We start from the raw sequence: 14,481 nt of genomic DNA on the forward strand, positions 1-14,481 counted from the left end.
AAAAAAATAAAATAAAATTATATATATATATATATATTTTATCCAAAAACTAACTACATTTTTGTCAAAAATCTTACTTTCGCGAAAATAACTTCATGAATTTTCATAAAAAATAACCTTATTTTCGTATTTTAGTCAAAAAAGCTATTTTCGTCATACCCCACAAGAGCTTATTAAAAAAAATAATTTCATGCGCTAAATAAGGGAGGTCACTGCGTAGGATCTACACAGCTTGCTTTCACTGAGAGTGTTGACCGCTGCCGTAGGCAAAATGGCAGCACCAACTAAAAGTTCGCCTAAAGATGCACAGGTTATGGCTGCGATACTGAAAGATATGGGTGTTACAGAATATGAACCGAGACTGATAAATCAAATGTTGGAATTTACTTACCGTATGCGACCTGTTCTCCTATTATTCTCTTATTGTTAAGTGTATATTTTTCGGATATATGTCAATAGTCGGATATTGTCAATAGTCGAATTGGTATCTTTTTTCAATTACTTTCGTACCGACGTAATGTTTAAAGATTTTCAGATTCTTGTAATTTTCCGTTATCATCAGTATTGAGAGTTCCTTCTAAAATATGTCAGTGCAATTTAACCTTTAAGCTGATGACGACTAAAGTGTGTTTTTTTAATTTTATATATTTATTGTTGTCAAAGCTGTCAAAGTATACAATGCCTGTGAAATATGATATGACATGTACAACACCTGTTTTGTTATGTTTTTAGTAAATTGTTATTTTTCTCATACCAGGCTATGTGACAGATGTCCTGGATGATGCGAAAGTGTACAGCGGACATGCCAACAAGAAGGCAGTTGACACTGAGGATGTTCAGTTGGCAGTTCAGTGTCGCATGGACCACTCATTCACTACACCTCCTCCAAGAGATGTAAGAAGTTACCAGTTTTAAACAGTGATTCATTTTCAAATTTGTTTGAACTTTCATAATCATCGGTTGGTGGAATTACCGAAAACCTGGGAAAACCCGAAAACCCATAAATTTCATAAGACAATAGAGTATACTAGGTGGTTTGTACGCCCAGATTTCATACTTCATTGTGTTTGTATTTGTATACCTTGGACCCATTTAGGCAAGCTGACTGAACTTTTGACTTGCCCTTTGGCAATTTTACTTGCCCTGGGATTGGGTAAGTGGGTTTATTGTGAAGACTGCAAAACGTATTCACTATTTATCAAATACATAATCCTTGTATTTCAGCTATTGTTGGAGATAGCTCGCCACAAAAACAATCAGTCTCTTCCTCTCATCAAACCCTACTCGGGCCCTCGACTGCCGCCAGACAGATACTGCCTGTCTGCTCCCAATTATAAACTGGTCAGCAGGAAAAAGGTAACATGTTGTCACCATACAACTAAATAAAAATGATACACAGTAAGTTAATTGAGTGAACTGCTATAGGGTCTTGGCTCATATTTAGAATGATCCAGCTATGTATCTTTATATTTTACTTTTACAAATATTTCTCGTAGGTAAACAACTCCTTAGTAGTGAAGCATATTGACAGCTAACTCTTAGCTTTCATTAATAGATTACATTAAGTTATAAGAAAAACAATAAATGATTGTGTATTATCTCTTTACTTTTGCATGCTTTCCATTCTTTTCATTTATCTTGTAACAAGTTTTTAATCCTACTGAATGTTTTCAGCTTCATCGTATACAGATAGGCCTGCCTGTCAACCAGCTTCCTGGTGGGCACCGAATCTCTCTTACACCTGTACAACAGAGTAAGTGGCTTGTAGTCTTTTTGATATAAACACCATTATAGGTTAATTGAATGCATTGACAATGAAATGTTTTGTGTAAAATGCACTGAAGATATACTGATGTACAAACAAGGACTTTAGGATGCGTAACTGAAGTAAATAATTTTCATCTCATGTAGCAGTGTTTTGTTTTGTTCACTAATTTAGGAAAAGTGATAGGTTCTATCTGATTGGGAATAGGTCATTTTGACTAAAATTGGGAAATTCTTATTCAATGTTACTAAGTAATGAACAAGAATGCTTTAAAAAATAGACAGAAAAGAATGTGACCAAGGTCATTTCTTTCAAAATACACAACTCTTCCATATAAGAATAGTTTAGGGTCTAATTTTTTTTTATCAGAACGAAAATAGCATTGAGAATGGGTGACTAAAATTTTCAGCCCCAAATTTGTCAGAAAAGACAACCTGAAGTAGCAAGGTAAAATACAAATGATACACTATCCAAGCTTACAGGTAGCTACCAGTTATTATCCAAGCTTACAGGTAACAACCAGTCACTATCCAAGCTTACTGGTAGTTACCAGTTACTATCCAAGCTTACAGGTAACAACCAGTCACTATCCAAGCTTACAGGTAACAACCAGTTACTATCCAAGCTTACAGGTAGCTACCAGTTATTATCCAAGCTTACAGGTAACAACCAGTCACTATCCAAGCTTACTGGTAGTTACCAGTTACTATCCAAGCTTACAGGTAGTTACCAGTTACTATCCAAGCTTACAGGTAACAGTCACTATCCAAGCTTACAGGTAGTTACCAGTCACTATCCAAGCTTACAGGTAGCTACCAGTTACTATCCAAGCTTACAGGTAACAACCAGTCACTATCCAAGCTTACTGGTAGTTACCAGTCACTATCCAAGCTTACAGGTAGTTACCAGTTACTATCCAAGCTTACAGGTAGTTACCAGTTACTATCCAAGCTTACAGGTAACAACCAGTCACTATCCAAGCTTACAGGTAGTTACCAGTTACTATCCAAGCTTACAGGTAACAACCAGTTACTATCCAAGCTTACAGGTAGTTACCAGTCACTATCCAAGCTTACAGGTAGTTACCAGTTACTATCCAAGCTTACAGGTAGTTACCAGTTACTATCCAAGCTTACAGGTAGTTACCAGTTACTATCCAAGCTTACAGGTAGTTACCAGTTACTATCCAAGCTTACAGGTAGTTACCAGTTACTATCCAAGCTTACAGGTAGTTACCAGTTACTATCCAAGCTTACAGGTAACAACCAGTTACTATCCAAGCTTACAGGTAGTTACCAGTCACTATCCAAGCTTACAGGTAGTTACCAGTTACTATCCAAGCTTACAGGTAGTTACCAGTTACTATCCAAGCTTACAGGTAACAACCAGTTACTATCCAAGCTTACAGGTAGTTACCAGTTACTATCCAAGCTTACTGGTAACAACCAGTCACTATCCAAGCTTACAGGTAACAACCAGTTACTATCCAAGCTTACAGGTAGTTACCAGTCACTATCCAAGCTTACAGGTAGTTACCAGTTACTATCCAAGCTTACAGGTAACAACCAGTTACTATCCAAGCTTACAGGTAGTTACCAGTCACTATCCAAGCTTACAGGTAGTTACCAGTTACTATCCAAGCTTACAGGTAGTTACCAGTTACTATCCAAGCTTACAGGTAGTTACCAGTTACTATCCAAGCTTACTGGTAGTTACCAGTCACTATCCAAGCTTACAGGTAACAACCAGTTACTATCCAAGCTTACAGGTAGTTACCAGTTACTATCCAAGCTTACTGGTAGTTACCAGTTACTATCCAAGCTTACAGGTAACAACCAGTTACTATCCAAGCTTACAGGTAGTTACCAGTCACTATCCAAGCTTACAGGTAGTTACCAGTTACTATCCAAGCTTACAGGTAGTTACCAGTCACTATCCAAGCTTACTGGTAGTTACCAGTCACTATCCAAGCTTACAGGTAGTTACCAGTTACTATCCAAGCTTACAGGTAGTTACCAGTTACTATCCAAGCTTACAGGTAGTTACCAGTTACTATCCAAGCTTACAGGTAACAACCAGTTACTATCCAAGCTTACAGGTAGTTACCAGTCACTATCCAAGCTTACAGGTAGTTACCAGTTACTATCCAAGCTTACAGGTAGTTACCAGTTACTATCCAAGCTTACAGGTAGTTACCAGTTACTATCCAAGCTTACAGGTAGTTACCAGTTACTATCCAAGCTTACAGGTAGTTACCAGTTACTATCCAAGCTTACAGGTAGTTACCAGTTACTATCCAAGCTTACAGGTAGTTACCAGTTACTATCCAAGCTTACAGGTAACAACCAGTCACTATCCAAGCTTACTGGTAGTTACCAGTTACTATCCAAGCTTACAGGTAGTTACCAGTTACTATCCAAGCTTACAGGTAGCTACCAGTTATTATCCAAGCTTACAGGTAACAACCAGTCACTATCCAAGCTTACTGGTAGTTACCAGTTACTATTCAAGCTTACAGGTAGTTACCAGTTACTATCCAAGCGTACAGGTAGTTACCAGTCACTATCCAAGCTTACAGGTAGTTACCAGTTACTATCCAAGCTTACAGGTAGTTACCAGTTACTATCCAAGCTTACAGGTAGTTACCAGTTACTATCCAAGCTTACAGGTAACAACCAGTTACTATCCAAGCTTACAGGTAGTTACCAGTTACTATCCAAGCTTACAGGTAGTTACCAGTTACTATCCAAGCTTACAGGTAACAACCAGTTACTATCCAAGCTTACAGGTAACAACCAGTTACTATCCAAGCTTACAGGTAGTTACCAGTTACTATCCAAGCTTACAGGTAGTTACCAGTTACTATCCAAGCTTACAGGTAACAACCAGTCACTATCCAAGCTTACAGGTAGTTATCAGTTACTATCCAAGCTTACAGGTAACAGTCACTATCCAAGCTTACAGGTAGTTACCAGTTACTATCCAAGCTTACAGGTAACAACCAGTTACTATCCAAGCTTACAGGTAACAACCAGTCACTATCCAAGCTTACAGGTAGTTACCAGTCACTATCCAAGCTTACAGGTAACAACCAGTTACTATCCAAGCTTACAGGTAGTTACCAGTTACTATCCAAGCTTACAGGTAGTTACCAGTTACTATCCAAGCTTACTGGTAGTTACCAGTTACTATCCAAGCTTACAGGTAGTTACCAGTTACTATCCAAGCTTACAGGTAGCTACCAGTTATTATCCAAGCTTACAGGTAACAACCAGTCACTATCCAAGCTTACTGGTAGTTACCAGTTACTATTCAAGCTTACAGGTAGTTACCAGTTACTATTCAAGCTTACAGGTAGTTACCAGTTACTATCCAAGCTTACAGGTAGTTACCAGTTACTATCCAAGCTTACAGGTAGTTACCAGTTATTATCCAAGCTTACAGGTAACAACCAGTCACTATCCAAGCTTACTGGTAGTTACCAGTTACTATCCAAGCTTACAGGTAACAACCAGTCACTATCCAAGCTTACAGGTAACAACCAGTTACTATCCAAGCTTACAGGTAGTTACCAGTTACTAACCAAGCTTACAGGTAGCTACCAGTTATTATCCAAGCTTACAGGTAACAACCAGTCACTATCCAAGCTTACTGGTAGTTACCAGTTACTATCCAAGCTTACAGGTAACAACCAGTCACTATCCAAGCTTACAGGTAACAACCAGTTACTATCCAAGCTTACAGGTAGTTACCAGTTACTATCCAAGCTTACAGGTAACAACCAGTCACTATCCAAGCTTACAGGTAGTTACCAGTTACTATCCAAGCTTACAGGTAACAACCAGTTACTATCCAAGCTTACAGGTAACAACCAGTTACTATCCAAGCTTACAGGTAACAACCAGTTACTATCCAAGCTTACAGGTAACAACCAGTTACTATCCAAGCTTACAGGTAACAACCAGTCACTATCCAAGCTTACAGGTAGTTACCAGTTACTATCCAAGCTTACAGGTAAACAACCAGTTACTATCCAAGCTTACAGGTTGCAACCAGTTACTATCCAAGCTTACAGGTAACAACCAGTTTCTATCCAAGCTTACAGGTAACAACCAGTTACTATCCAAGCTTACAGGTAACAACCAGTTACTATCCAAGCTTACAGGTAGTTACCAGTTACTATCCAAGCTTACAGGTAGTTACCAGTTACTATCCAAGCTTACAGGTAACAACCAGTCACTATCCAAGCTTACAGGTAGTAATCAGTTACTATCCAAGTTTACAGGTAACAACCAGTTACTATCCAAGCTTACAGGTAGCAACCAGTTACTATCCAAGCTTACAGGTAGTTACCAGTTACTATCCAAGCTTACAGGTAACAACCAGTTACTATCCAAGCTTACAGGTAGTTACCAGTCACTATCCAAGCTTACAGGTAGTTACCAGTTACTATCCAAGCTTACTGGTAGTTACCAGTTACTATCCAAGCTTACAGGTAGTTACCAGTTACTATCCAAGCTTACAGGTAACAACCAGTTACTATCCAAGCTTACAGGTAACAACCAGTTACTATCCAAGCTTACAGGTAGTTACCAGTCACTATCCAAGCTTACAGGTAGTTACCAGTTACTATCCAAGCTTACAGGTAACAACCAGTTACTATCCAAGCTTACAGGTAACAACCAGTTACTATCCAAGCTAACAGGTAGCAACCAGTTACTATCCAAGCTTACAGGTAGTTACCAGTTACTATCCAAGCTTACAGGTAGCAACCAGTTACTATCCAAGCTTACAGGTAGCAACCAGTTACTATCCAAGCTTACAGGTAACAACCAGTTACTATCCAAGCTTACAGGTAACAACCAGTTACTATCCAAGCTTACAGGTAACAACCAGTTACTATCCAAGCTTACAGGTAACAACCAGTTACTATCCAAGCTTACAGGTAACAACCAGTTACTATCCAAGCTTACAGGTAACAACCAGTTACTATCCAAGCTTACAGGTAACAACCAGTTACTATCCAAGCTTACAGGTAACAACCAGTTACTATCCAAGCTTACAGGTAACAACCAGTTACTATCCAAGCTTACAGGTAACAACCAGTTACTATCCAAGCTTACAGGTAACAACCAGTTACTATCCAAGCTTACAGGTAACAACCAGTTACTATCAAAGCTTACAGGTAGCAACCAGTTACTATCCAAGCTTACAGGTAGCAACCAGTTACTATCCAAGCTTACAGGTAGCAACCAGTTACTATCCAAGCTTACAGGTAGCAACCAGTTACTATCCAAGCTCACAGGTAGCAACCAGTTACTATCCAAGCTCACAGGTAGCAACCAGTTACTATCCAAGCTCACAGGTAGCAACCAGTTACTATTCAAGCTTACAGGTAGCAACCAGTTACTATTCAAGCTTACAGGTAGCAACCAGTTACTATCCAAGCTTACAGGTAGCTACCAGTTACTATCCAAGCTTACAGGTAGCTACCAGTTTCTATCCAAAGTTACAGGTAGTTACCAGTTACTATTCAAGCTTACAGGTAGCTACCAGTTACTATTCAAGCTTACAGGTAGCTTCCAGTTACTATCCAAGCTTACAGGTAGTAATCAGTTACTATCCAAGTTTACAGGTAACAACCAGTTACTATCCAAGCTTACAGGTAGCAACCAGTTACTATCCAAGCTTACAGGTAGTTACCAGTTACTATCCAAGCTTACAGGTAACAACCAGTTACTATCCAAGCTTACAGGTAGTTACCAGTCACTATCCAAGCTTACAGGTAGTTACCAGTTACTATCCAAGCTTACTGGTAGTTACCAGTTACTATCCAAGCTTACAGGTAGTTACCAGTTACTATCCAAGCTTACAGGTAGCTACCAGTTATTATCCAAGCTTACAGGTAACAACCAGTCACTATCCAAGCTTACAGGTAGCAACCAGTCACTATCCAAGCTTACAGGTAGTTACCAGTCACTATTCAAGCTTACATGTAGTTACCAGTTACTATCCAAGCTTACAGGTAGTTACCAGTTACTATCCAAGCTTACAGGTAACAACCAGTTACTATCCAAGCTTACAGGTAACAACCAGTCACTATCCAAGCTTACAGGTAGTTACCAGTTACTATCCAAGCTTACAGGTAGTTACCAGTTACTATCCAAGCTTACAGGTAGTTACCAGTTACTATCCAAGCTTACAGGTAACAGTCACTATCCAAGCTTACAGGTAGTTACCAGTTACTATCCAAGCTTACAGGTAGTTACCAGTTACTATCCAAGCTTACAGGTAGCAACCAGTTACTATCCAAGCTTACAGGTAACAACCAGTTACTATCCAAGCTTACAGGTAGCAACCAGTTACTATCCAAGCTTACAGGTAGCAACCAGTTACTATCCAAGCTTACAGGTAGCAACCAGTTACTATCCAAGCTTACAGGTAGCAACCAGTTACTATCCAAGCTTACAGGTAACAACCAGTTACTATCCAAGCTTACAGGTAACAACCAGTTACTATCCAAGCTTACAGGTAACAACCAGTTACTATCCAAGCTTACAGGTAACAACCAGTTACTATCCAAGCTTACAGGTAACAACCAGTTACTATCCAAGCTTACAGGTAACAACCAGTTACTATCCAAGCTTACAGGTAACAACCAGTTACTATCAAAGCTTACAGGTAGCAACCAGTTACTATCCAAGCTTACAGGTAGCAACCAGTTACTATCCAAGCTTACAGGTAGCAACCAGTTACTATCCAAGCTTACAGGTAGCAACCAGTTACTATCCAAGCTCACAGGTAGCAACCAGTTACTATCCAAGCTCACAGGTAGCAACCAGTTACTATCCAAGCTCACAGGTAGCAACCAGTTACTATTCAAGCTTACAGGTAGCAACCAGTTACTATTCAAGCTTACAGGTAGCAACCAGTTACTATCCAAGCTTACAGGTAGCTACCAGTTACTATCCAAGCTTACAGGTAGCTACCAGTTTCTATCCAAAGTTACAGGTAGTTACCAGTTACTATTCAAGCTTACAGGTAGCTACCAGTTACTATTCAAGCTTACAGGTAGCTTCCAGTTACTATCCAAGCTTACAGGTAATAACCAGTTACTATTCAAGCTTACAGGTAGTTACCAGTTTCTATCCAAAGTTACAGGTAGTTACCAGTTACTATACAAGCTTACAGGTAACAACCAGTCACTATCCAAGCTTACAGGTAGCAACCAGTTACTATTCAAGCTTACAGGTAATTACCAGTTTCTATCCAAAGTTACAGGTAGTTACCAGTTACTATCCAAGCTTACAGGTAGTTACCAGTCACTATCCAAGCTTACAGGTAACAACCAGTTACTATCCAAGCTTACAGGTAGCAACCAGTTACTATCCAAGCTTACAGGTAGCAACCAGTTACTATCCAAGCTTACAGGTAGTTACCAGTTACTATCCAAGCTTACAGGTAGTTACCAGTTACTATCCAAGCTTACAGGTAGTTACCAGTTACTATCCAAGCTTACAGGTAGCTACCAGTTATTATCCAAGCTTACAGGTAACAACCAGTCACTATCCAAGCTTACTGGTAACAACCAGTTACTATCCAAGCTTACAGGTAGTTACCAGTTACTATCCAAGCTTGCAGGTAGTTACCAGTTACTATCCAAGCTTACAGGTAGTTACCAGTTACTATCCAAGCTTACAGGTAGTTACCAGTTACTATCCAAGCTTACAGGTAGTTACCAGTTACTATCCAAGCTTACAGGTAGTTACCAGTCACTATCCAAGCTTACAGGTAGCTACCAGTTATTATCCAAGCTTACAGGTAGTTACCAGTCACTATCCAAGCTTACAGGTAACAACCAGTTACTATCCAAGCTTACAGGTAGTTACCAGTTACTATCCAAGCTTACAGGTAGCTACCAGTTATTATCCAAGCTTACAGGTAGTTACCAGTCACTATCCAAGCTTACAGGTAGTTACCAGTTACTATCCAAGCTTACAGGTAGTTACCAGTCACTATCCAAGCTTACAGGTAGTTACCAGTCACTATCCAAGCTTACAGGTAGTTACCAGTTACTATCCAAGCTTACAGGTAACAACCAGTTACTATCCAAGCTTACAGGTAGCAACCAGTTACTATCCAAGCTTACAGGTAGTTACCAGTTACTATCCAAGCTTACAGGTAGTTACCAGTTACTATCCAAGCTTACAGGTAACAACCAGTTACTATCCAAGCTTACAGGTAGCAACCAGTTACTATCCAAGCTTACAGGTAGTTACCAGTTACTATCCAAGCTTACAGGTAGTTACCAGTTACTATCCAAGCTTACAGGTAGTTACCAGTTACTATCCAAGCTTACAGGTAGTTACCAGTTACTATCCAAGCTTACAGGTAGCAACCAGTTACTATCCAAGCTTACAGGTAGTTACCAGTTACTATCCAAGCTTACAGGTAGTTACCAGTCACTATCCAAGCTTACAGGTAGTTACCAGTTACTATCCAAGCTTACAGGTAACAACCAGTCACTATCCAAGCTTACAGGTAGTTACCAGTCACTATCCAAGCTTACAGGTAGTTACCAGTTACGATCCAAGCTTACAGGTAGTTACCAGTTTTGATACATCACATTATAGCAGTCCGTAGTTTTTGTTTCTTTGAAGCATTGATAGCTAAAAAAAATGCTGATGCTAGTTTACAACTGCTGTGAATGTTATCTTAAAATAGTAATTCAGCATGTTGTATCGTTGGTGAATTACAGAGTTCCAAGTAGGGATGTCTGGCCAGCCGCTGTCCGTCATCAACCGTCCTTCCCACGTCAAACCCATTATCCATATGCAGCAAGGTTGGTTGTCTAAATTCTACTTGTTTTTGTTGTAAAAGTTCAGGATTTGTAATTCTTTAGCTTGTAGCTGAAGAAGGGGCTACTTCCGTCAATCTTGCATTGATGTCACTGCTGCATCATGGTTACAGTAGCTACACTTCACATATCTCACTGCAGTCATCGAAATTAGACTTTCGAATGAACAAGCCAGATTTCATATACTCTTGCATGGCAAATTTTTTAAAAAGCCCTGCTATATAAAATTAAGAATTTGAGCAAGCCTGGATGACATTTTGCCAGTGCAGGGCTTGTGCTAATTTCGACCACTGTCCCTGTCCCCCTTTTTACCTCTTAACACTTAATATATCTCACTGCCACCCTTTTTTACCCCTTAACACTTCATACATCTCACTGTCCCCCCTTTTTACCTCTCAATGCTTCTTATATCTCACTGCCCCCTTTTTACCTCTAAAAATTTCTTATAACTCACTACCCCCTTTTTACCTCTTAAAACTTCATATATCTTCATATATCTCACTGCCTCCCTTTTTACCTCTTAACATTTCATATATCTTAGTGCCCCCTTTTTCACCTCTTTACACTTCATATATCTCACTTCGCCCTTTTTACCACTTAAAACTTTATAAATCTTCATATAACTTACTGTCCCCTTTTTCACCTCTTAACATTTCATATATCTCACTGCCCCCTTTTTACCTCTTTATGCATCATATATCTCACTGCCCCCCTTTTTACCTCTACACACTTCATATATCTCACTGCCCCCCACTCCCCCCAACCCTTTTTACCTCTACACACTTCACATATCTAACTGCCTCCCTCTTTAACCTCTTAACATCTCACTGCCCCCCCCCCCCCTTTTACCTCTTAACATTTTGTATAACTCACTGCCCCCTTTTCACCCTTTTACACTACACATCTCTGCTGCCATCTTTTTTACTCTTCATCACTACATATATCTCCTTGCCCCCTTTTTACCCTACAACATTTCACATATCTCACTTTCCCCCATTTTACCCTACAAAAATACACATAAATCATTACACATATCTCAGTAATGAGGCATCTGAAGCCAATGGTATAAAACAAGGCTATCCATAGATTATATTACGACTTGTTTGCTTATAGAAGCAACTTAATTGGCCAGCAGTAGTTATTTGATGAATATTGACCAATCAATACATATTTTGGCTGAAAAAGAAAACAAAGAATTGACAAGACTTACAAGGCTCCTGATGGATTAACTGTTCCTTGAATTTTCTTGGAAATGTCAAAAGGTACAGACAGAATACAGAGTAAAACAAGAAGTGAGGTTTTGAAGTGGACTGTACTGTAATATACGTTATTTCTATTTCAGGCAGCAGTCTGGTACCTGGTAGTATATCAGGGGGCAGTCAACAAGTGCCCCTGTCCTCCATCATGCCTGCCGCTTCTGTAATGACCCCCATGACATCCGGAACACCCCTCGTACAGAGTTTCATGAACAACCCCCTTAAGAGGAAACATGAGGAGGATTATGACCTCACTTGAATGGATGGGTGTGTTACAATGAGTTATGATTTATCTAGGAATGTATTAGTGTCATCTGCAGTTGAATGGTTCATGGCTACATGTGATTATGTGACTGACTGTTTAGTACTTTTTCAATAAGATCACTGTAAGATATCTTTGGAAGATGTCCAAAATGTGAAGTGAAATATGGAATAAGAAGTACAGTACTGAATGCTTTAATATTACAGGATTCCATTGTGTTGCAAATTCAATAAATAATTTGTATGGAGATTAATTGTCTGTTTCATTGTAAAATAATTAATGATTAATATTTCATTGGAAAATCGCCCCAAATGGATCATTGTTTTTTCTTCCTAGCACTATGTTCAATTATGTTAACTTTTTGTAGCGAAATGGGCTAAAACAAGTTAAACAATGAATTCATCAGATATATTATCCACCATTATTTTTCAATAAACCACTGAAAAGCATGAAATTAATGAAAAATCTACTGTGTGTGTATGATTATTTTTAAAAGTCATCATGACACCCCGAATATGAAGCCATGTGGAAATGAACAAGGACGTCACAGTATTATAGCAATAAAACCTATATGGTGGTAAGTGATGGTTTAATGTGCTGGTATTAAAAATGAAGGTTTTGAAAGAATCATAGAGCTTGCTCTTCTCGGTGGTCACTGTCTGCAAAGTTAGTCTGAACAATCTGAGGTACTGACTAAGGCATGTTCATAATTACTGTTACTGACTATATGGATAGAAGTATCAGAATTAAACATTACTATCCATTTTTTTAGGACTGTAACGAATTTATTGGATGACACACTCAAGTTATGTGGCGAAATGTCTATGATCTATGTTTTTCTTTAAATTATTAATTTTAATGTTTTCATCATATTGTTTACACAAAGAAGTTATAAGCCCATTGCAATGTCGTGTGCATTTTCATGATCAATAAAGTTTGAATGAAACATGATAAACTTCTTGTTCCCTCTGGGTTTTGCCTCTTTGTTTGAGCAGCCAACTCTTGAATCACCATGGGTTAATGGAAAAAAACATGAGTAAGTAACAAAGAGTTGAGGACATTAAAGGTACATTTATATCCAATGGTTCAAGAGTTAGTGAAGGGACAAGGAGCAGAGGAGAGATGCTTAAGCTGTTCACAATCAAGCACTGTACAAGATATATGCAATGATACATTAGCAGAGATCGCCACCTACCTACCGTACACTTATTTACCATATTTTGATTAAGGTCTTGCTTGGAATGATCAAGGCTTGAACATTTGCTATGTTGTAATCTGTTAACGCAACTCATACCTGTGGTCGTGACCTGATCATTAAATTACCTGGTAATTTTAGTGACTTTGGCTTAAATACTTAAGGTCAACCTGACTTGCATCCTCAATATGGAAGACTGGATTAAGTGCATGTAAATATTTGGTCAAATTAATGATAAATCTACCATATTCTAAAGACTTCTGCAGCCAACCGTATAAAACTGCATAAATTATCATAAGTTAATCTCGGCTATTTTACACATACTAGAGGCCAAAAGGCCACATTTCTAGCCTATTGAAAGAGCTCTTGACACAGATATCATGCTCTTCCTTTAATTGCAACACAGAATAACATGGAGTTAAATAATAATCGGAACCAGACCAGTCCTATCAACAGTACTCATTTTGACATTTAAGCTTTAAGTGTGACCTTAATTTTAAAGGTACAGACCTAGGATTTATGCATGACATGCCACCTCGTCATGGTAAACCTTTATGACAAGTTATTTGTAAATCCTATAATGCATGGTCAAGATACATCATGGACAAGGATCCTTTCAACCTTTGACCTATAAGCATAACCTTGACCTTTGAAGAACAGACCTGGGTCTTGTGCCCAAGATGCCACTTTATCATGGTGAACCTTCATGGCAAGTTCAAGTTTGCATAGTCAAGATATAACCCGGACGAGAATCATTTAAACCTTTGACCTCTAACCTTGACCTTTGAGGTACAGACATGGGTCTTGTGTGCGACATTCATCTTGGTGAGCATTCAAGGCAAGTTTTTTGAAAATCCTATACCGCATGGTCAAGATACAGTCTGGAAATGGATCATTTCAACCTTTGCCCTCTAACCTTGACCTTTGAGGTACAGACATTGGTCTTGTGTGTGAAACTTCACCTAATCCTGGTGAACATTCAAGTCAAGTTTTTTGAAAATCCTATAACACATGGTCAAAATACAGCCCGGAAATGGATAATTTCAACCTTTGACCTCTAACCATGACCTTTGAGGTACAGACATGGTTCTTGTATGCGACACTTCCTCTAATCATGGTGAACATTCATGGCAAGTGTTTTGAAAA

At 38.8% G+C, this 14,481-nt stretch overlaps 1 protein-coding gene across 1 annotated transcript; it reads left to right on the forward strand.

Moving 5' to 3' along the window:
- The first annotated feature begins 246 nt into the window (after positions 1-246).
- On the forward strand, positions 247-13,086 carry LOC128218916 (transcription initiation factor TFIID subunit 9B-like). The gene is made up of 6 exons (XM_052926690.1): positions 247-392; positions 758-894; positions 1,225-1,356; positions 1,675-1,753; positions 10,524-10,607; positions 11,965-13,086. Exons 1-6 carry the CDS (start codon positions 272-274, stop codon positions 12,135-12,137), a joined length of 726 nt encoding a protein of 241 aa, XP_052782650.1. The 5' UTR covers positions 247-271; the 3' UTR covers positions 12,138-13,086.
- Positions 13,087-14,481: the final 1,395 nt, after the last annotated feature.

Source organism: Mya arenaria, chromosome 15, assembly GCF_026914265.1.
Source record: "Mya arenaria isolate MELC-2E11 chromosome 15, ASM2691426v1".
Taxonomy (NCBI): Eukaryota; Metazoa; Mollusca; class Bivalvia; order Myida; family Myidae; genus Mya; species Mya arenaria.